Source organism: Paramacrobiotus metropolitanus, unplaced genomic scaffold, assembly GCF_019649055.1.
Source record: "Paramacrobiotus metropolitanus isolate TYO unplaced genomic scaffold, Prichtersi_v1.0 Parri_scaffold0000029, whole genome shotgun sequence".
Classification (NCBI taxonomy): Eukaryota; Metazoa; Tardigrada; class Eutardigrada; order Parachela; family Macrobiotidae; genus Paramacrobiotus; species Paramacrobiotus metropolitanus.
Genome location: NW_026570249.1, coordinates 356556 through 377108, shown reverse-complemented (window position 1 = coordinate 377108; position 20553 = coordinate 356556). Strand labels below are relative to the sequence as shown.

At 39.7% G+C, this 20553-nt stretch overlaps 6 protein-coding genes and 1 non-coding gene across 7 annotated transcripts; 4 read left to right on the top strand and 3 right to left on the bottom strand.

Moving 5' to 3' along the window:
• LOC129588280 (atrial natriuretic peptide receptor 1-like) lies at positions 1–5486 on the top strand. Its single transcript, XM_055482447.1, has 21 exons — positions 1–338; positions 471–534; positions 640–932; positions 1025–1068; positions 1260–1298; positions 1433–1513; positions 1649–1795; positions 1958–2008; positions 2086–2268; positions 2349–2481; positions 2616–2700; positions 2788–2896; positions 2972–3115; positions 3320–3496; positions 3563–3797; positions 3983–4301; positions 4388–4462; positions 4530–4599; positions 4758–4832; positions 4891–5078; positions 5276–5486. The coding sequence occupies exons 1-21, from the start codon at positions 23–25 to the stop codon at positions 5484–5486; spliced, it is 3039 nt and encodes a 1012-aa protein (XP_055338422.1). The 5' UTR covers positions 1–22.
• A 105-nt stretch (positions 5487–5591) lies between these two features.
• LOC129588416 (uncharacterized) lies at positions 5592–7461 on the bottom strand. Its single transcript, XM_055482614.1, has 5 exons — positions 7158–7461; positions 6875–7077; positions 6597–6680; positions 6388–6514; positions 5592–5876 (listed from the first exon to the last, which is right to left on the bottom strand). Exons 1-5 carry the CDS (start codon positions 7219–7221, stop codon positions 5785–5787), a joined length of 570 nt encoding a protein of 189 aa, XP_055338589.1. The 5' UTR covers positions 7222–7461; the 3' UTR covers positions 5592–5784.
• A 191-nt stretch (positions 7462–7652) lies between these two features.
• On the top strand, positions 7653–9490 carry LOC129588405 (uncharacterized). The gene is made up of 2 exons (XM_055482602.1): positions 7653–8275; positions 8712–9490. Exons 1-2 carry the CDS (start codon positions 7946–7948, stop codon positions 9084–9086), a joined length of 705 nt encoding a protein of 234 aa, XP_055338577.1. The 5' UTR covers positions 7653–7945; the 3' UTR covers positions 9087–9490.
• Positions 9491–9930: 440 nt separating this feature from the next.
• On the bottom strand, positions 9931–10002 carry Trnae-cuc (transfer RNA glutamic acid (anticodon CUC)). The gene has a single exon. It is a non-coding gene; the product is annotated as a tRNA-Glu (tRNA).
• Positions 10003–10447: 445 nt separating this feature from the next.
• Positions 10448–13123, top strand: LOC129588279 (glutamate receptor-like). The gene is made up of 8 exons (XM_055482446.1): positions 10448–10563; positions 11164–11198; positions 11440–11616; positions 11768–11780; positions 12017–12054; positions 12266–12395; positions 12523–12761; positions 13067–13123. The coding sequence occupies exons 1-8, from the start codon at positions 10512–10514 to the stop codon at positions 13121–13123; spliced, it is 741 nt and encodes a 246-aa protein (XP_055338421.1). The 5' UTR covers positions 10448–10511.
• A 578-nt stretch (positions 13124–13701) lies between these two features.
• LOC129588387 (glutamate receptor-like) lies at positions 13702–16693 on the top strand. The gene is made up of 8 exons (XM_055482582.1): positions 13702–13935; positions 14432–14611; positions 14868–14883; positions 15023–15063; positions 15151–15316; positions 15529–15770; positions 15848–15914; positions 16452–16693. The coding sequence occupies exons 1-8, from the start codon at positions 13831–13833 to the stop codon at positions 16580–16582; spliced, it is 948 nt and encodes a 315-aa protein (XP_055338557.1). The 5' UTR covers positions 13702–13830; the 3' UTR covers positions 16583–16693.
• On the bottom strand, positions 16624–19947 carry LOC129588386 (DNA polymerase eta-like). The gene is made up of 6 exons (XM_055482581.1): positions 19510–19947; positions 19185–19319; positions 18654–18960; positions 18052–18504; positions 17209–17866; positions 16624–17141 (listed from the first exon to the last, which is right to left on the bottom strand). Exons 1-6 carry the CDS (start codon positions 19743–19745, stop codon positions 16903–16905), a joined length of 2028 nt encoding a protein of 675 aa, XP_055338556.1. The 5' UTR covers positions 19746–19947; the 3' UTR covers positions 16624–16902.
• Positions 19948–20553: the final 606 nt, after the last annotated feature.

Below are 20553 nucleotides of genomic sequence, written 5' to 3'. Positions count from 1 at the left end.
TTTAGCCGCAACCTGTTTTATAATGAATGAATCCACGTTAGTGAATTCCACGTATTTATGCAGCGTACTAAACATTGAAATCGTTACTCTGACAATTATCCAGCCAGTTTTGCTGGGAGCTTTAACATATCTAGGACCGGCATATATCAAGGGATTGCAGCGTACTCGGCAGAGGCATCCATCTTTAAATATCACGCAGACTGTTCTTTGGGACCCATCTTATCGTACTTGTCAGGATCTTCAAGCGGATGGCGTAAATAAAATCACAGCCCATGTAGCTAAAACATACAAATCTTCTAATTCAGATCCCTGCTTTATCACTGTGTTAATGTGGGGCGGTAAGTCGCATATCCAACATTTATTTGAAAGCGGTATTTCAGATTAACCGTGTTTTTTACTTTTATTGTTTGCCGCAACGGCAGATTTCAATGCTCAAGATACGTACGAGTAGTTCTGGTTTCGTTTTTTAGGGTGCAGCGAAGTTTTAGAAATTAATCCCATAGCGAGAGAACTGGATCTTTTTATGCTCACCAGGTAAATCTTTCGCGGAAATTCCAATGCCCAGCTTCACAATCAGCTTTTGACTGCTTACATAAGAAAATTTATGCACAACGGCTCTTTAAATTTTATCGGTTACAGTGTTGCCAGTATGCCTGATTTGCGTAAAAAAAGATTATCACCAACCTGGATAACAACTACTGTCAACTCGATGTTGACCTATGTCAATGTCTATGTTGAACTTGCCAGAATGTTCAGCTGGACCTCATTGGCTATAATAACTGATAACGGGGCCAATCCTTACTTCCCGCAGCTTGTCGATTCAATGTATCCCCAGATTTCTCCAGGAAGACAAGTGTATCGCGAAAACATTAACACAAAAGAGGCTGTGGACTTTAGGAAAATTCTCCTGCATTTGAATTCCTTTACAAGGAGTAATTGTTTTGTTTCGCTTCCGTTTAAAATAGTGCCAATTTTCAGCTTGCACATTTTGTAATTATTTATAGTACACGGGTTTTTGTTGCAGTTTTTATCTATATGGGCGACCCCACTGGATTTCGCAAACTTTTGGTATAGTGATGCACAATTTAATTTCGTTAATTTCCTAATATCCCGGAACAGGAATTATAGTACCTCCTGTATTAACTTTCTTAAATTTGAATCATTTTAATTAGTGTCTATCAGGGACGCATACTGTTATGTGTTGTGGCTTTTGCTGAATAAAGCTGTACTTTCATATCTCTGCTTCTATTTATTTACAGCTCAAAGCGACGGAACTAAATTTGACCAATGGTGAACATGTATGTCGCAGCAATTTATCGGTTTTAGTTTGTTAACTGACTGTTTAGTTTGGATGTTTTGGTTATGCGGTAATGAATTGTACGATACACCGCACTTTGAAATCTCGCAAACATTACAGTCGTTTACCTTTCAGGTTTACGTTATTGGTACGCCTTTTAGATTTAGCGCCGAGCCTGGATATCTGCACTGGAAGAAAAATGATACGGATGACGAGGTATCGTGGTCGCTGTTAAGTTCAACTTCTTCGGTACCTATCATCAGTTTGCAGTGAAAGGCATAGCCGTTTTGTTCTGTAAATGCCTTCGTAAAAATTCTTATTTTATTGTGTAATATACTGGTGTTTTACTAGGTCGTTCAATTAGCCTACCGATCTGTCCTGATTATCGAGCCTGATGGTTCAGTTTACGGGCGCACTGATGGCTCGGATACGTTTTCTTTGGAAATGAAGAATCTATCGAAGACCGAATATAACTATACATACCGACCTTATGAATTGGTAAGGCTAAAATATTTACAATATTGATTGACTGCGCTTAGCTGTCGAAATATAGTATATTTCGATAGGCATACAAAATTTTGGAATCACAAGATCATCGTAGAATACCTGTCAAACTCTTAATTATTTTGCGCTTATATTATATATGCTGTTGTTAACCAGATGAGCCCACATCCGGCTTCTACATATGCCGGCCTGATGATGCTAGCACAGGTAAGCTGTACATAATTACATAGGTATATCAGTAACATTTGGAACTGCGAGAGAACTGATTAAAATACATCTTTTAGGTCATGGAGAATCTGCGTTCTGTCAATGCATATGAGATATGGTCATCCGGAAGAAAAACCGCAAAACTGTTTCTGAATCGTTCCTTTGAGACTGACGTAGGCCGGTTCTACATTGATCCGGTCGGCGAGCGTATTCCGACCGTACAAGTGAACCAACTTGACTGGAACACGTCACAAATTCGGGTATGATATAAATAAGACACGTTCTAGCTTCTTTAAATGGTGACATGGCCGTGCACGTACAGGATGGCAATCAATTGTAGACCCTTTTCGTACAAGATCCTGCTGACCTTCGTGTGCACGCTGTTAACGCACCACAATGGCCGGGCATATGGCCACCGCTTAACGAACCTAAATGTGGATTTCGGGGTGATGCGTCGTCGTGCACACCCAAAGGTTAGTGTACCGTAAATATATCAGCGAATTCTTTGTCGATACAACATCCGAGAAGGTTTTACTTTGTCACACATTTAACCAAAACTAAGCACTTTCTCGTATGCGGGGTGTTGACAGCCAATTTACTTTAACAGGAAATACTGACCTTTATGCCGGCTCGGGCGGGGGAGTTGTCGCCTTGATTATATTAATTATTTTGGGAGTTTTCAGGTTTTCTCGGTAAGTCTCTATTCGTTCTGGTAGATTATATTCGAAATGTTATGAAATTTGATTTGCACGATGTTTTACATCTTGCGATTCTTGCAGGCACACGGCTTACGACGCACTGCTGAACATCGATTCGTGGAGAATTGAGCCCGTGGTTCTACGTGCTGTCGGTGACACGAACCAAGTGTTGATTCCCAAAAATCTATCGGTAGGCATTAAAATTTAAAACACTTGGTTTAGTACGCCGTATCAATTTATTACTTCAAAGCAGATTTACCTTCAGGAACTTGTTGGTAATACAAAACCAGTGGCAATGAAATACGCCAACGACCAGCTGGTTTGGGTCACTTTGGCGACCAAATTGCCCATTCCGTCTACAGCGAAGACATTTCGTCCAAACAGAATTGCACTAGTGATGATAAACCATGTACGTATTTAGAAATCGCCTTATAACTCAGTGTCCTTTGCCTTTTTTGGTGTAGAGATCTCTCTTCTCGGCGGTGGGCGTTTTATCCGTAACTGTAAATAAAATGAATTTTTGAACAGTTGCATGCTTACATGATTAATTACACATAACAAATTAAAAGGCAGTACGTACTGATACGATCATGTCCACTCATTCCTCTTGCAGCTTCGCCGCTTGGATCATCCCAGCATAAATCGATTTCTCGGGTTAACCGTCTCCGATAGTGGATTACACGTGTACTTCGTCAGCGACTTTGTTCAACGCGGTGCCCTCACGTCATTATTGCCCCAAATGACTCTAGATTACGATTTGCAAATTGCGTTAATATTCGACGTGCTAAAAGTAAGCAGTGACAACAAAGTGTACGGATAACTACAGTTGCTGTCTTCCTTGTCACGTTTGATTTAGGGTGTCAAGGCAATTGTGCAATCTTCAATTCGATATCACGGAAATCTGTCCAGTCAGTGCTGCTACGTTGATAAGCATTTTACCTTAAAGATCGGTGAAACAGGTTTCAACAAACTCAGGAAGTTAATCAGTCAGGAAACTGCCGACTTCACTGACGGCAACAATCGTGACATCCGTGCGGTGGGACTTATTTTGTTGCACGTAATCACTTTCGAAGATCGCTTCGCCAGTTTAGGTACGACTACACTGCACTTAATAAAATTATAGAATTACGGCATTTATAATGAATATGATCCCACAAAAATTTTCCGCGGATGCACAAAATTCGCACGTGAACAGTTATAGTCGTACAATATTTACCATGTACAACACTTTTACTGTTTACTATATTTACCATGTACTGTCGTATTACGTTTGTAGAGAAATTTAAATCCACTACCAACGAACAATCACAAGATTCAATTCCGCCAAAATTTTCTAAAGTGGTACCGCTTTTAAAACAATGCGTGGAAGGATCTTCAGCGACGACAATATCGGATATGAGCAGTCTAACCCGAAAGGTCACGGCAGCTGTTGGATTGAACGCCGGGCGCATGGAAGATACTCATCTACTTGAGCGAATTATTCGCCGGTTAGAAAACTACACCATGGAGCTGGATCATCAGGTTGCTGTGAGGACAATTGCCCTTGTAGACGAACAGCGGAAATGCGATATACTGCTGCGGGAAATGTTGCCAACGTAATGATCTTTGATACCGCTTTATTAATTAAATAATAAGAGTATGAATGCAACGACGTCATATTCTTTCTGCTTAATAATCGTAGTAAGCATATCGATTTACTGCGGAAAGGAACAGTGCCGGAGCCGGAAACGTTTGGTTTAGCAACCATTCTTTTTACGTGAGCTGCTTGCCTACAAATTGACCCCTTTGTGCCTCCAAAGTACTTAATTATTACGTCATCCTAGAGAAATCGGAGGATTCAAAGAGGTTGTGAAAAACAGCAAACCGGCTTTCGTCATGATGTTCCTGAATGACGTAATAATTTTGACCAACGATATGCGACGTTCTGTAGCAGCATATTTGGGCCAAGTGATACCTGTGTATATATATTTTCTAAAAAATTATTTAATTTATTATTTGAATTTTCTTGCAGATAACGGAGTTTTTTGTTTTCTGTAAATCTATTTCTGTAGGTTTATACAGCATTCGACACGGTGCTGTCAAGGTTTGATGTGTACAAGGTTGAGACCATAAAAGATTCTTACATGGTATGAATTATTGGTTCCTTTTCTAAATACGGATAGTGAATTTTTATAATATCTTTAGGTTGTGAGCGGTATACCCCTGAGAAACGGACACGCCCATGGAAAAGAAATTTGTGAACTTGCCTTTTGCTTGCTAGATGCCTACTCTTCATTTGGAGTGTTATTTGATGGAACGTCTCTGCGATCCGGGATACATACTGGCTCATGTGCTGCCGGTGTCGTGGGTCATAAGGCTCCACGTTATTGCCTGTAAGTAGTGTGCGATTACGATTACTGTGAAATGAATTTTAAAGGCATTTTTAAAATACCGGAATCGCATGAGGTTACGAGACATCATATATAACAGCCAATTAACCACTTAATTTCTGATAACAGCTGCTGTTATATGTATTGTACAGTACATTGATTTACAAGGAAGCTCCAACAATTTTGTTTTGTTATTGCAGGTTTGGTGATACAGTGAATACCGCATCTAGGATGCTGATGTACAGTGATGATTCACGAATTCACATCAGCGAGAGCACTTTTACGCTGTTGAAGGAACATTTTCCAGAATTTCAGACCGAAAGACGTGGGACAATTGAGATCAAGGGAAAGGGGTCAGTTACCACGTACTGGCTGGCTACTGCACAGTTATCTGTGAACTCTAGAAAATGAAATTAGTATTACTGCAAACAATCCAAGAGAGATTCCGTTGTAGCACAATTTCACCAAAAGTTTATGTCCCAGAAAATAAATAACTGCTGCTGTGACCGATCGCGTGAGGCTTTTTATTAACATGGCCATTTCTTTCCAACATGTAAGTTACAATAAATCACCGTTTAATCCAACAGGAAGCGCAGTTTTAAGCTTGTAAACTACCAGTCCCATTGGCTTCGAAAAAGCAAGCAAATTTCATAATTAACATTTTCATACAACGCGTGGCAGAAAACAAGAAAAACTGAAGACGTCCAGATCAGCTTTTTCTCTTTGGCACAAAGGGATCGAACAACTTCGGATCATGAAGAAAAACAGGTTCCGTTACGCCCAATGAGCGGGGCATATACCCTGAAAAAAACGGCAGATCAATCAATCAGACAGACTTATCAATTTCTGCCCCTCGACATCTGTTCGCTGTTTGGTAAACAACGGTTGTCAGCTGAATATGCAGTAAAGAATTTACCAGTGGATCACGAAAATTTTAGTTCAATGTTGTACTCCAAAAGGTCAGCAGCACCGTTGCTTACATAACATTGATAACAAATGGATATAAAGTGGTTAAGGTTTTTTCTGCCTTAATGCAGGGCACGCTACACGACAATAAAAATTATCAAATACAGTCGGTCCGACAGACGTATTTAATATTGTTATACAATGCGCGATCACGGGAAATCAAATAAAAAGGCATGAATGAAAAGAACAAATTTACTCAAATGCCTGCTGATATCGGCGTCAAAACGGTATAATGCAATATCGATATGTGGTTATTTACACGGTTGGGATTTGTTATCGAAGTTAGCTTACTGCTGAAGAATGCAACAAACATGAAGGAAAACATTACGAAATGTTTTCCACCTACCAGCAATACAAGCTTCCTTATGGCAATGCCGCAGCTTCTCATCCTGCATCCGACACAGTCCCGTGGTCTGGCGTTCATAAATCAAGCCGGTGTAACGTGAAACAAACTGCGATATCAGACGCGCATTCTGCAACAACAAATAAAATTCAGTGCTTACCGGGATAACCAAGACATTATATTGTAAAAACTTTTAAAAATCATTTCCATACCTTGTAATCCAGTTCAATGTTGTATTTACACAAAATACATCGTTCTCTTTCCTTCTTGTAGGGATTTGGCATAGCTTCAAGCGGCTGACGACAAAAAACAAACCTTGAATAAATAATTGTACTGCTACATGTAAACGCTTTTAGTCAATGTAAATAAAATAAATACAAAAATTAATACCACTAAATAACTAGTAACTATTTCTCTAATATTGTCAGCATACAATTTCATGACATAAACAAGAAACTATGCCAAACGGCCCGAACCAGTAAAAACCTACCAAGTCGCCTTGCATCTCCTGCAGAAGCTTCTCAACATTCGCCAAGGAAAATGTCGCCGCGATCTGCTCTTCCACTGGTGGCTGATCGAGATAGCGTACGCGGCGTTTAGTGGACTGCAGATTTCCCTCGGTGTCGATAAAGTACCAGTACTCCGGGCGCAGGAGCACTGTGCGCTGGGATTGTGTGACAACTGGCTGGATTTCTGCAACACAGAGCACCAACAGCATGAAACACTGCGGGTCTTCGAACACATAGAAACCAAAACAGACGAGTACTGCGTACTTAATAACCGATTGAGAACAGTACTACTGTTCACTAATATTGTTGCTGCCGATCTCGGTATCATTGTTCTTCGATAAAAATCATAAAATGAATGAAATCAGATGATCCGAAAGTGAACTGATGCGAAGGCCGCAAGATAAGTTAAAAGTGTGAAGATCAGTATGCCAGAGTGGGGCTTTATCCAGCTATAAAATGCTTTCCACTTCTGGTTAGAAGTTCCCGAAAATAATCAAACTATTTTGCTAAAGGTGTTAAAAAGTTCAAAAGTTTGGAAACTGACAAATATCAAAACGAAATTTTTGAAATCTCCTGTCGCGCACATATGTACCTCATACAGTATCCGGATCCGGAAAACGAGGTCTACACACACCGTCTCCCTAGGGTGGTTGATGTAACGTATCGAAAACTAGTCTTGTACCTGCGCTGGTGTGCAGTCACAAGCCGGGACCCTCCACGCGTTTCCGCTTCGTGAAGTCACTGAAGTGCAAGTTTGTTTTGATAGTTTCTAAGTTTCCCTTTGAACTTTTCAATGTTCCCTTCCCTCCATCGGAAGTGTAAAATTCGAGTCAATCAAAATTTTGAAGACTTGACCCGTGACTTTCGGATATAAATTTATCTATATTATGCATACTCTGTGACGATGTGAGTAGGAGGTTTCGCCACGACTTTTTGTGCGCATCGACGTTATGCCTCTTACAAAGTAATTTATAATCAACTCATTCAGCTGCCTCTCCTGTTTTTGTAACAATGGACCATTAATCCTTGACGAAGCACTTCATACTACGTTCATGGCCCCCAATTTGCGGAAATTAAGAGCAGGCACGGCTCAGCGAGCGAGATTCAAGCCTAAACTGCGCACTCTGAAAACCACAGCCAAACGTACACGCATTGTGAGCCCCAAGCCTGAAGTGCCTGATATTACCAGGTCTACCAAGAAGATCAAAGCCAAACCTGTAGATGCCAAGCCCAAAGCGAAGGAGAAAGAAAAGCCCAAATCTGTGCCTCCTAAGCCCACACGACCTTCTTTTGAGAGTATTTTATTGAGGCATCTGACAGAAAAACAGCGAGGACAATTCTCGAAAGACTTCAGAGAAAAGATTAATAAACTTGGGAAATCGGTAAGCAATAGCATTTTATAGTTTGCCTTTAAGTTACTTGATTTATTTTTACACTCTGAATTGGAAATAATTATGTTCACACTTTTTGACAAAATTAAAATGATTTAAATAGACGTGGTTGAAATAATTCTGATTTTGCTTTGTACTGAAATAGATTTGCTGCCTTTTTTTTGCGCATTAAACTGTGATTAAAGTTTGGTATCGTACCGATTCGTACGTACTAATTTTAAAGCTAAGCAAAAACAGGCTGAAGGTATTACATTTTGTGTTACAGCGGTTATGTTTCACAGCTACCATAACATGTAATTATAAACCAAACCACCCAGGTTTTCTTCAATTTTCTGGCTTTTGAATTGTTTTACAATGGTAAATGCACACTTTTTTTTCTGAGAATGACTGTAAACGATGTTAAGATTAGCTGGTTTGATTTTTGCAGCTGATAGAATTGGCTGCAGTTAAGAAAGAATTCCGGGATACTGACGCGAAAGTCGCACAACTGGAGGAGACGTACGGCCGGACGATGAAAATCCAGAATGTCTGGCAGTATCAAGAGCGGGCTGGATTGGCCGCTGTTCTGGGCATGGATCCACAGTCCATTATGAACACTCCCCATGTGTTCCGCGACGAACACAGGCTGTTGTATAATTCGGCTTACCCGCGCAATCGCCATCGGTCGCCGGAGAAATTCGCATCCCCATCGACATCTTCCCGCTCCGCATCTCAACCGCCTCCGCGCGCTCGTACTCGCTCGCAGCTTCATGCGGAACAGATTAAGAAGTTCGGATTAAGCACTTCGGATGACGAAGATTGAAATGTGTGGAAAAGGCGGACTGTTGGTTCGGCTAAAGTGTAATGTTCCTGCAGTTGTTCATGGGAAATTTAGGACTACCTCTACATATATACTATGTTTAATTGGTTGGTTGGTATTTTCTTAGTTTTCGTGTGTTTTGTTTTCACGGCGTGTAGTACTTTTATTTCAGTATTCTGCAAACCTGGTATACGTAGTTTCGCAAAAGCTCGACTTTATCGTTATCTTTGGTTGGTTTTATCGGATGCTTAAGCGTCAGATTGGGTTAACTGGGGTTTTACATTTTTTAATTGTTGTGGTTTATTTTAGCGTTCTTTGCTGTTTTTTTTACCGAAGCAGTTTTTTTAGCAGCACAATAGCTGTTGTGGAACGGATTAAAAATTGAATCTCTTTTAGTACATTGAAGTATTATAATTGGCAGCGGTGAATGAAAAGTGTTTGAAATTAAGTGCGAAAACAATTTTCTACCCAGAAATTTGTTTCGAATAAGCAACCAATACTTATCATGAATAAGCTAACAAAACACTAAGCTAACGCGTTATGAAAATATAAGTTGGCCTTACCATTAGTATTAGGACACTGAAGAATTTGACAAGTTACAAAATTAATTATTACATAGCCAAATAATTATTACATAGTTGGGTAATTTGCTGGTAGATTGTCGATTGTCAATGTACGGAAGTTTTTTTAATAATGTATGGTTTTTGTTAGGCTGACGATATATGCTTATTTATTTTATTTATACGTAAAACGTAAAAAGCACAAATGATTAATACGCATTTATTAAGTGTGGCCGTGGGAGGAATGATAAAAATGCAGAAGATACGGTAACAAAAGCACAAAAATATTCCCATGCGGGGAATCGAACCCCGGCCGCCGCGGTGAGAGCGCGGAATCCTAGCCACTAGACCACATGGGACTTCGCCTTATGTACAATGAATCAATTTTTGCGTGAGCTTGACTAACGCAGCTCTGCGCTCTGCAACGCAGACTTGCTGAACATGTGCATACAGTAATTATACCATATTAAATTTTGTAACTTGGACGTACAAATATCAGGATGTTATTGATTATGATCACAAATTATTAATTTCTGTTCTTGTGAAGTAGAGCTTTTAAGCCTTTCTATCATGATAACAGTGCTAATATTAGTGGGTAATCCTCGGAGTTCAGACTCAGTGAAGCTCCAGTAGTTATCTATACGTACGAGTATTTGTACCGCATGCTGATGTTTGTTAAAGTTGTTATAAATCAGATATGCCTCTACCGGTAGGTGTCAGAATGTTGCGAGCCAGCCGCAACTAGTGCAATATTCCAACTTCCCCTTCTATCAAACGACACCTGCAAACAGTTTCCATTTCTTTTACAACAGATGCTGCTTTGCTGTATTTCTTAAAAATTTTTAGTAGGGCATTCCTGTATACCATTATGATACTGATGGCAGATGGCTGTAAAGTGTGTAATCCCCGGTCTAGAAAAGGTAGAAAAGGTTACCCAACTCAGCCGCATGAGGCGTTGGACTTGGATCCTTTTTTTTGCGCGCTGAAAAAACCAGCAAGCATGTATTTGGGTTAACCGTAAAAGCATCGGTCCAGATAGATTTCCTGTGTAGAAATTTACAATGATCTACATTTGATGAACCCCATGATAACATTATTCATTTCTACCGGCGTGCGCAGAATAACCGCAGCAAGATGCGCATCCACGTATGGCTGATGCATTAATTCCTACTTAATCCTAGTTACAGAAATTTGACAATAGTTTTTATTTGTAAAATAGTCGTTTCTCTAGCTAAACGGAGTTTCCCTGAAATCATTACACTAACAACTTTTGAACCCTTGTCATACGTTATTGTAAAAAGCTGGACGGAGCGCATTACATTAATTTTATTAGTAATCATCCCAACTGACTATCGATCTGCATATATCTGTATAATAAAGCATTTTCTTTGTACCCTACGCGCAGTTTAGCAAGCGCAAACGTTTCCACAAAAAATTGCGGAAATTTATAAAAATGTTTTTGCTAATTAATCCAAAGATTCTATGTTATGCATGCATGCTTACTGGAATCATCGCCGCAGAATCGCCGAACAAACTGACAGTTGCCACCATAATTGTGAGTATTCATCAGTAAATAATCTGATTATCTGAGTCGGTGTATGGCAGATAATACTCATCGTATTGGTGTTAGTAGCAAGTAATATTATGCAATTAATTAAATCTGTACTGTACATCTGTAATTACTTAATGTATCTACATTAATAATAATTGAATGACCATAGTAATTTTATTCATGTAGTACAGATACATGAAAACGATAAAAAATTTACTCAGCAAACCGGGTTGCTTGTGTAAAGGAAACACCGTATGTATTCTGGAGCGCCGATTCCCCAGCGCACCACAACACTCCCCCGGAACAACTCCAAGGAAACACCCGCTTTGATGGTTTTCTAATAGAATTACTGGGCAAAATTGCCACGAAAGCCAATTTTACATATGCTGTGCAGCTGGTAAAGGATGGCCAGTACGGATGGGTGAGAAAATTAAAATTTAAAACGTATCTTCATGATGATAAACTGTTATATTAATTAGCAAAATATGGACATTACGTCGCATAAAATTGCAGTTGCAGTGAATTCTGTCTTTCTCAAATCTTTCTTTAATTTACGTAAATCGGTTTTGCAGGTGGACGAGGACGGTACGCTATCTCGACTGGATTAATTACGGAGTTATAAGCACGTGTATCTCTCGATATTCAGTAAAAAACGACTCGTATTCCTTTTTTGAAAATTAGTATAAATGAAATTTGATGTAAAGGTTAAATTGCAGCCAGATACTGCATTTCCTGAAAGGACATCGTAATTATGCATAATAAATATGTAGCTAATTAATTGTTCATTCATATGATCAATTTCTTTCTTTAACTACCGACAGGACAATGGAAAGGAATGATCGGTGAGCTTGTTAGAAAAGTAAGTAAAACATTTTTGGTTAACAACCTACTCACACGCTATACAACCATTTACGATTTATTGGCAATAGCCGCCCATACATACGCCCATACAACCATTTACTTACTTATCAGTATACAACCATTTACTTACTTATCAGTACTAGTGATGTTAATTTAATTCCAAATTCGTTTTCGTGCTCATGCACTATGGTACGATCTGAGTTCTACAGGAAGTGGACATCGCCTTAGCACCGCTGACCATCATGGACCAAAGGAACGCAGTGGTTGACTTCACAGTGCCCTTTTTGGAATTTGGGGCTGGTATTCTTACGAAGAAGCCACAAAACAGTGATTCTAAAGGTAATTTTTTCTTTCGTACCCTCGTAGATACTTGCCTTAACGACAACATTACATGACAGTTGGCATACCTTTCTCTTAAATTCAAAACAATGCAGTGAAACATGTTTTGATTTTTTAATTAATTTAGGTGCGATTAAGAGTTTGGCGGAACTGGCCAACCAGACTGATGTGGAGTACGGTGTAATTGGAGGCGGTGCAACATTTCATTTCTTCCGTACCAGTGAAGCCGAACCTTTTAAAACAATGTGGACTTTCATGAACAGTCATCCCTACGTTTTTGCTGGTTCGTTTTTTGAAGCACTAGATCGTGTTCGGCAGGGCAACGGGAAATATGCCGCAATACTGGAGACACCGGTCATAGAATTCGTAAGTTTTGTGAATGAAATTTTAGAATAACACCATTAAGTAAATAATTTTACCATACATTTCACATGCGGAGGTTGTTCTCGATTGCATGCATACGATTTTAGAAATCGGTCAAATATTGGTTTAAGTTAACATAGCGAATATTAATAGCTTTGCAACTTAGTCATTTTACTTGTACCTACATCTACGATAAATTCCCAAGTCTGCTTTTCGCAAGTATGCCTGTCATTGTTGTTGCTTTAATTTCTGGAGCGTGTCTTATGGTTAATGTAAATTAGGTAACTTATCCAAGATGTTTGTGTTAGGCAAGTAATCATCTTCCTTGTGATACTGTGCGAGCGATGTCAAAGGTAATTGCTTGAAGGTAACTTACGAGTGTCATACAAGGTAACTGGTTAGTATGCTCGTATTACTGCACAAGGACCGAGTATCAGGAGCGTAGCCATTCAGGAGCTTTGCACAAACAGTGCAATGCATGGGAGCAATCCGTGGTATTTTAATTTGTTACTATATACATACTGCGGTTTTTTTTAAAACTGGGCTTATTTGTACTACTGCGGTTTTTTTGCGGTTTCGTTGACTTGGCTGCTTTGTACATGTCGAGTTAATTTGGCAATTTATGCTGTAGTGAGTCTACTGACTAGCCAAAAAAATTTCGCTTTAAAGCTATAACATGCAAGCATATGGCATATATACGAGCGGCAACCGCTACTGACGAGCGGCAAAGCTTATACCCGCATCGCTTTCGATTCCTACAATACGTGGAATTATGCAGTTTGCTCTACTTTTATACTTGGGCTGATCAAGCCGCTATTTTTCTGATATAAAGCAGCACACGAAAAGATGCAAATCAAATTATATGACCTTTGCAGCGAAGGTTCAGCCAAATTCTTGCGATAACGAATGCACGGAAAACTTCCACGGTACCGCTGATGCAGTGCGTTTACACGGCGCTTTTACTTCCACTAGAAATCAACATTTATGTTTAAACAAGTGTGTATTTATTAAGTAGTCAACAAAACAGCAGTTTTGTTGCATATGGGCTGATTTGTTGGCTTTGTCATAAAAAATGTTGGTTCTCGGTCTCCTGTCTGTCATTGTCGCAGTCCAGGCGGCCTGGATCGACGCCTCACCAGCCCCAAGCAGCAAACCTCTGGCAGTTACCGCAGTAATTGTAAGTTTAAATTTTTCGGGCTACATTGTGTTCACATCTAGTCTATTTCATTTACTTTACTCATTTCGTTTCATTGATCTGGAGTATTAGCGGAATGCTTTCTAAATTTTAGCGTATCAGCTTGAAGCTATTGCTAGCTTTCTGCAGCATATGCAGCAACCTGTTACTCGTATTTTCTGGTTGGACTTACCATTAGCGTACAAACCGTACGACTTGCTATGGGTAGTACTTCGAGTAGGAATCTGATACAGTACCGCATTTGTATACGGCATTAAATTAAAAAAAACTAATATAAAAACGTATAGATATGCGATACTTCGCCACGTCTTTACGCAGCTCCAGCCGAATTTATCCAGTTTTTCGAATTTGATGCTGGTCGTATTGAAAATCGATCCTCTTTACGTAAACCGTATCGCACAAAACGATTATGACGTATCAGTTAAAACGATATATTTATCAGTAATTATCCTTATGCATTACAAGTTTGAAACCACAGGCGCCGCCATATGTGTGGGAATGCAGCGGCCAGCCACTTCCCGAGAACTGTATCTCGGCCAGTTTCGACGGAAATACCACCCACGTCAAAGGTTTTCTTGTGGATCTACTGAAGAAACTTGCCGAAAAGGGAAATTTTCGATATGAGGTCCATTTGAGAAAGGATGGTCGATACGGCTATGTACGTGAATTTAACGTGCTACATTTAATCGTAAGCTGTTTCATAACTGTTGACTAGCATAGTTTTACAATATTTTGATCGATTTACTGTACTTTTTAAGTACAGTTGTAATTTTTTTGCGCATAGCTGCTTCAGCGTCAAACATTTGCAATTATAAAATTTAATCGTTATAGTCCGTACTTTGGATTAAGCAGCGTTGTCGTTGGTTCTCAATTTCAAATTAATTAAATGAACTTTGCATGCATGCGTTTTATAGAAAGATCCCAACTCAGGTATGGACAAAACCCTAAGTGCTCGAAGCGCCGACAAACATAAGGAAGTATACACGGCTCTTCAGGAAACATAGATAAAATACGACATACTATTGTGAACCTTGACAAATTATCGTAAAGGCATGATTGCATTTTGTAGCTAGTGGATGGACCGGAATGATTGGCGAATTAATTAAGAATGTAAGTTATCTCGCATATAAAATATAATGATTAACTGCGATACAATTAACTACATAGTGTGATGAGTTTTATCTGATAAATTTGCAGGAGGCTGACCTCGCTCTAGCGCCTTTCACTGTGACAGATGAAAGAACGGAAGTTGTCAGTTTTACTACACCGTTTTCGGAACAGATTGGTCTCTCCGTTCTTCTTAAGAAGCCAATATCAACGCAGAGTTCAACCTGCGTGTTTTGTACAAAAGAAAAGATGATGAGTAAGTTGGCGAATCAAAAAAATATGCAGAGCAGACATTACTTATTCAAAACGGTTTGCTAGTATTAAAAGGTAATGTTGGACTGAAATCACGAAATAAAACAATATAAATTTGAATAAATGCTTTACAATTTACACAACATGCGTTCACAGTCTTTCGTAACTGATGATCAGTTAGCTTGTTATGGTAATTTTGTAATTAATTCATGGCAGTTCCATTTTCGAACGAGGATGACCTTTCGATGCAAGCGGCTATCAAATATGGTGTTCTCGCCGGTGGTTCCGTGTACCGATTTTTCCAAAACAGTCAAGTGGACCCTTACAAAAAGATGTGGAGCTTCATGAGCGCCCATCCAGAGAAGTCATTCGTAAATAATACCAAAGACGGAATAGACCGAGTTCGAACATCACAAGGACGTTTCGCCTTTATCATGGAAAAGCCGGCGGTACATTTTGTAAGTTTCAAGATCGCGCCGAATAGATAGTTGTGCGTTGTTATCCACTACGCAATGAAGTTTTCGTAATTTTACAGGTTAGCAGTCAAATCCCATGCGATACTGTGGCTATCGACTTTGACAGGAAGGATTATAATACAAAAGGTATGCTTAAACTCAGTACTGCACCCACATTTGATTGTCAAGAATTCTTGAAGTAACAGGCAATATATTGCGCTTCTTGAGGTGGAGGTATGAAAAATGTGTAAAAGCAAACGGGTATACCTTTAATAAGTATCGTGACAAAAGTACAAACTTAGTACCAAAACAAAAAGTACTTAAGCCATGTGAACTTGTTAGAAGCGGTCTGTGATATCTTAAATTTGTACGTATATATTTTCATGCAAGATATAATATATCTTGCATGAAAATATATACATAATATATACCATTCATTATGCAATTATTTTTTTATTGTTTGTATCGTCTTCTTATGTACAACAGTAGAAGAATGTTTGATGTATTTAAGTACTTGCAGTATGCGCGCTTCGGTCATTCAGTTGACTAGCACAATTTTTTCCTGAATTTGTCACTTTTACAGTTTCACTCTCGAATTTATGCCACGAAGTAGCAAATCTAAAAACAGAAACATAGAGTAATTTTTTGGAAATGAGCAATGCATCATGGATTCGACTTTGGCAGGTTACAGTCTGGCCCTGCCGGTGGGTTCAGCATGGACGGAAACGTTGTCACGCCTAATTGATGAACTGCAGACCAATGGTTCTATCGTTGCCATGTACGACCAGTGGTGGAAATCAACAGAGTGTGTGTAATAATTACCGCAGATAGGAAATAACGGAAGACTGAAATCAAGTATTTCGAACCTTTTTTATTCCAGTACAGAAGTCTGCGGTTTCGGTATCAAAAAAGAGAAATGATACAGACATACAAAGCCTTGCCGGAAGCTCTGCTTAAAGTAACCACCAAAAACTATGCTATTTCACTTATTGTATGCTGTGGAGCAACTAATGATTTAAATGTTTATACAAGCTAAAATCCCTGGAACACTCCACACAAAATCCAGCATAATAACTAAAACAACGAGATCAAAAGGCACCAACCCTATAATTTCACCGCAAGTTTTTGAAAACCACTATTGCTCTTTTTTGAAAAAACTATCCAGAGTCAAGGCGGGTTTTTTCGACAACGTTTTCTTTTTTACTGGTATGTCCTCCAAAGTAAGCTTTCTTTTGGGGGCGTTAGGGTCCTTCTTGTTGATTTCCTGACTTAACTCCAGTGCCATGTGATAGTCGCTGTGGTCTCTCGCCATTCGCGGACACCAGATAAACATATCACACTTCTCACAGTTAAAGGAACGATATCTCCACGGTTCTAAACACGTACATACAACATAATACGCAACGTCATAACAACACGTACATACTAGATGCATTCATACCTGTATCAACATTGTTGTCTGGAGCGGAAACTGGGGACGACGCTTTACGATTGCGATTGCGCGATCTTCCATCTGATGTTCCAGGTTCACAGATAACCTCTAATTCATCATCTTCCAATTGATCACCACTACCATGAGCGGACGCTGGAAATGCATTCTGATTACTGCTAACCGGCAGGATTTCATCATCACTCGACGAGTCGATTTGGTGCTCATCCATAGCTGGATTATCGGTTTCCGCAGTGCTCACGCCGGTATCCAGATTCTCGGTCTCAGATTTAGCTTCTTTATCGAACATAGGGGGTGTGGATTCAAGGTATGAATTTCTATCCTCCACTAGTCCATCTTCGTTTTTCTTAACTTCAGAAAAAAATGAATCTATTCTCGGATTAGCGGAATCCTTCCCGTCCTTCATTTTGGACGCAACGAGGCCCATGCTGACCAAGGGATGGGTGTACTGACCACGAAAAAATCCCAGGCTCGACATACATTTATCCACCGTAGCAAATCCATCTTTAGCTAAATCTGCAGCTTTGTAAGATGTCAATGGACAACACCGCGACAAACTTTTCCGGTCGTCCTTTTCCATAAATGTCATATGAGCGGTCAATAAAGTGGCTGTGCGGTCGTTCTCGTCCTGATCTTTCTTAAGCCTTGTCTGAAAAAGCAGTTGCTTGCCCAATTTACTGAACAGTCTTGAACAAAAGGCGTCGAAAGTTTCATACTGAAATAACAGTACTTGTTTACCGCACTCTAATTAGTAAAAAATACTGGTGACAGTGTCGCATGAGATTACGGAAAGGTCCACAAAGCCCGGAAAACAATGAGAGTTACGACACTTACAGCAAGTTCTTCACAAAAATGGCCCATCCATTCTCGTATTTCGTCTCTCGTTTTTAAAGCTGCCCTCCCGAGAAAATTCTTGCTGCAGCCAATCGATTTCGGCAAGTCTCGCGCCTGCACCGGCTCATTATCCCATCCAGATGCCACATCACACAACCAATTAGTGGTTTTATAGGGGAAAAACCGAAAAAGCACGCCCCTCGGAGTCCTACATAACTCGGACATATATTTAATGCGCAAATAATGGACGACCTGCTCTCCCAGCTTGCCGCCTAACAAGCGCACATCCTGAATCTCCGTCTTTTCAAACAGCTTGAAAACACGATCGCGGGGAAGCACGGTCTGCTTCTTGGGTTTATTCAGACCACAGCATAATTTGGCCAATGTTTTACTGTAAGAAATTCCCGCCGAACAATGGAACTGGGTTTCACTGAGTATTCGCTCCCTCAGTTCCTAAAAACCATAAAAAATTCAACTAAAAATAAATCCATAATAAACAATTCCGTAATAAATCACTCGCTGGATTATTGATTTTATGTAGGTTCAGAAAAACTAATTTTTACCTAATCACTTTACTATTTTAGGCAATTCAAAATTCTCACATTGATCAGCTTCGCCCCGATTCCCAGAGCGAGATAATTGCGATACATGTTGTTACCCGGACCAGGGATGGCTTCTTCTCGATGGAGCGCAATATAGTCTAACCATGTTTCTAAGGAACTCCATTCTGCGGGGCAAGTGGCACCCAGCTCCTCAACCGATAAGGACGACTCCCCGGATAAATAAGCCGGAAGCAGTGCCTTAATTTCGCTCGTCAGATCCACGTACGCCTCATCGATACTGGCGCGTTCCACAGTGGTAAAGCACTGCTGCATCACCTTAATCACTTCCGAACCGGCTTCCCTATATCTACGGAGCAAGAATTATTAAAAGCCGGGAACAGCGAAACCTTTTCATTCCGAAAATTTCAACAACTCCAGCTTTCTACCATGATTTGATATTTACTTCAGGCACAATCGCGGCGGCAAACTAGGAATTCACAACACTTAACATTTTTTCAAACGAGAATTCATAAGAGTAACATTTTTTCAAACCGGATGAGCTTTTAATGGGAAACCATAAAAAATTCTTGCCTGGTCAGATCAGCTTTTCCATTCAGCTCCGGAACAACAAATGCCTTAAAATCCGAACATTTTTCCTTCGCTTCAGCCGCACGACACCCCCTTTTTACTCCAAACGCACGAGCTTCGTAATTCACCGCAATTAGCCTAGAAAATTAAAATGAAAAATAAAAAACATGAAAATGAAACAGAATTATTTATAGTTAAGTTATTACCCTAACTCGCTTTGGAGGCACTTCGCCGTTTTTTTTTGCGTTTGAAATTTCGAATCAATTTTTTATAACGCTATCTGCTCTTGAGACTTGACGGTAACCACAAAACTGGTTACAGAACTTACCCTCCACCTTTATAACGGGTAAGATACTGTGTAACTCCAGCGGGTCTGCCCCGATATTGGGGTTGCAGGCGCAGTTCCACCTGCACGTAGAAGCAATCCATATCAATCAGCGCGATAACAGGATCAATGTCCAGAGGATCATTAGGATCGCGCAGTTTATTGTGATCGGGATCATCGCGCGGAAATTTCCAAACATCGTCTTCCACCTGTCCATCCATTAGCTTCACTATAGCCATCGCTCAACAAGATCTCGCACCGTACAGAGTAGACAGTATCGCAGACACAATAAGGAACACGCCTGGGTCTGGGACTGATTAGAACTTGGAACTGAAAACATAAAGCTTGCTCAACAATGTCTCGAAAACTTTACAATCGAAAGGCTCGAATAAGGGAAGTTAAAAGATCCACGAAAAATAGTAAAAGTTTGGATTAACTCGAAAGTCGGCTACGGCGTACCGACATTTCGGCATAGGGACATTTCGGCATAGGACACTTCGGCATAAGACATTTCGGCATAAGACCATTTCGGCATAGGGACATTTCGGCATACGGACATTTCGGCATATAATATTAATTTTTGTAATTTTTTTGAGATACCATAACTCTGCATAAGGATTACGGAACTGCGGCACACATTTTTTTGTATGGTTATTGTTTGAATTATCATTCGCAACTAAAGGTACATAAAAACAAATCCATCCACCAAAAGTCAAAGACAAATAGCAAGTTATAGTGGGAAGGAGGAAAATCATAATGATAACATAACGAACAAATTCAATTGAACATCTCACAAAATAACATAAGATAACAATATGCTAGCACTTGAACGTACGCAATTGTATTCGCAAGTACAAAGTACTCGTACACTTATACAAAGACAAACATTATTAATGTAAAGGGCATGAATGTACAATAAACACACAAAATTAATCGAATAGTAACAACTAATAATGATAATATTAAAACTGGTCCTAATACTTGATTCTAATAACTAACACACAATACGCCCACAAATAATAACGCGAACATTAAAGATACATGAAA

Coding starts and splice junctions, on each gene's coding strand:
- LOC129588387 (XM_055482582.1), top strand. CDS start 13,831: ATGTTGGTTCTCGGTCTCCTGTCTGTCATTGTCGCAGTCCAGGCGGCC. Junction 15,317..15,528: donor TACAAAAGAAAAGATGATGA/GTAAGTTGGCGA, acceptor AATTCATGGCAG/TTCCATTTTCGAACGAGGAT. Junction 15,771..15,847: donor AAAAGCCGGCGGTACATTTT/GTAAGTTTCAAG, acceptor GTAATTTTACAG/GTTAGCAGTCAAATCCCATG.
- LOC129588386 (XM_055482581.1), bottom strand. CDS start 19,745: ATGGCTATAGTGAAGCTAATGGATGGACAGGTGGAAGACGATGTTTGG. Junction 18,961..19,184: donor GGAAAAGCTGATCTGACCAG/GCAAGAATTTTT, acceptor CTTGCTCCGTAG/ATATAGGGAAGCCGGTTCGG. Junction 17,142..17,208: donor AGACAACAATGTTGATACAG/GTATGAATGCAT, acceptor GTACGTGTTTAG/AACCGTGGAGATATCGTTCC.
- LOC129588416 (XM_055482614.1), bottom strand. CDS start 7,221: ATGATACCGAGATCGGCAGCAACAATATTAGTGAACAGTAGTACTGTT. Junction 7,078..7,157: donor TGTTCTCAATCGGTTATTAA/GTACGCAGTACT, acceptor TCTGTGTTGCAG/AAATCCAGCCAGTTGTCACA. Junction 5,877..6,387: donor TAAGGAAGCTTGTATTGCTG/GTAGGTGGAAAA, acceptor CGTTTTTTTCAG/GGTATATGCCCCGCTCATTG.
- LOC129588280 (XM_055482447.1), top strand. CDS start 23: ATGAATGAATCCACGTTAGTGAATTCCACGTATTTATGCAGCGTACTA. Junction 2,269..2,348: donor GGAACACGTCACAAATTCGG/GTATGATATAAA, acceptor AATCAATTGTAG/ACCCTTTTCGTACAAGATCC. Junction 3,116..3,319: donor CACTAGTGATGATAAACCAT/GTACGTATTTAG, acceptor TTCCTCTTGCAG/CTTCGCCGCTTGGATCATCC.
- LOC129588405 (XM_055482602.1), top strand. CDS start 7,946: ATGGCCCCCAATTTGCGGAAATTAAGAGCAGGCACGGCTCAGCGAGCG. Junction 8,276..8,711: donor TTAATAAACTTGGGAAATCG/GTAAGCAATAGC, acceptor TGATTTTTGCAG/CTGATAGAATTGGCTGCAGT.
- LOC129588279 (XM_055482446.1), top strand. CDS start 10,512: ATGATACTGATGGCAGATGGCTGTAAAGTGTGTAATCCCCGGTCTAGA. Junction 10,564..11,163: donor TAATCCCCGGTCTAGAAAAG/GTAGAAAAGGTT, acceptor TCATCGCCGCAG/AATCGCCGAACAAACTGACA. Junction 12,762..13,066: donor AGACACCGGTCATAGAATTC/GTAAGTTTTGTG, acceptor TGTTTGTGTTAG/GCAAGTAATCATCTTCCTTG.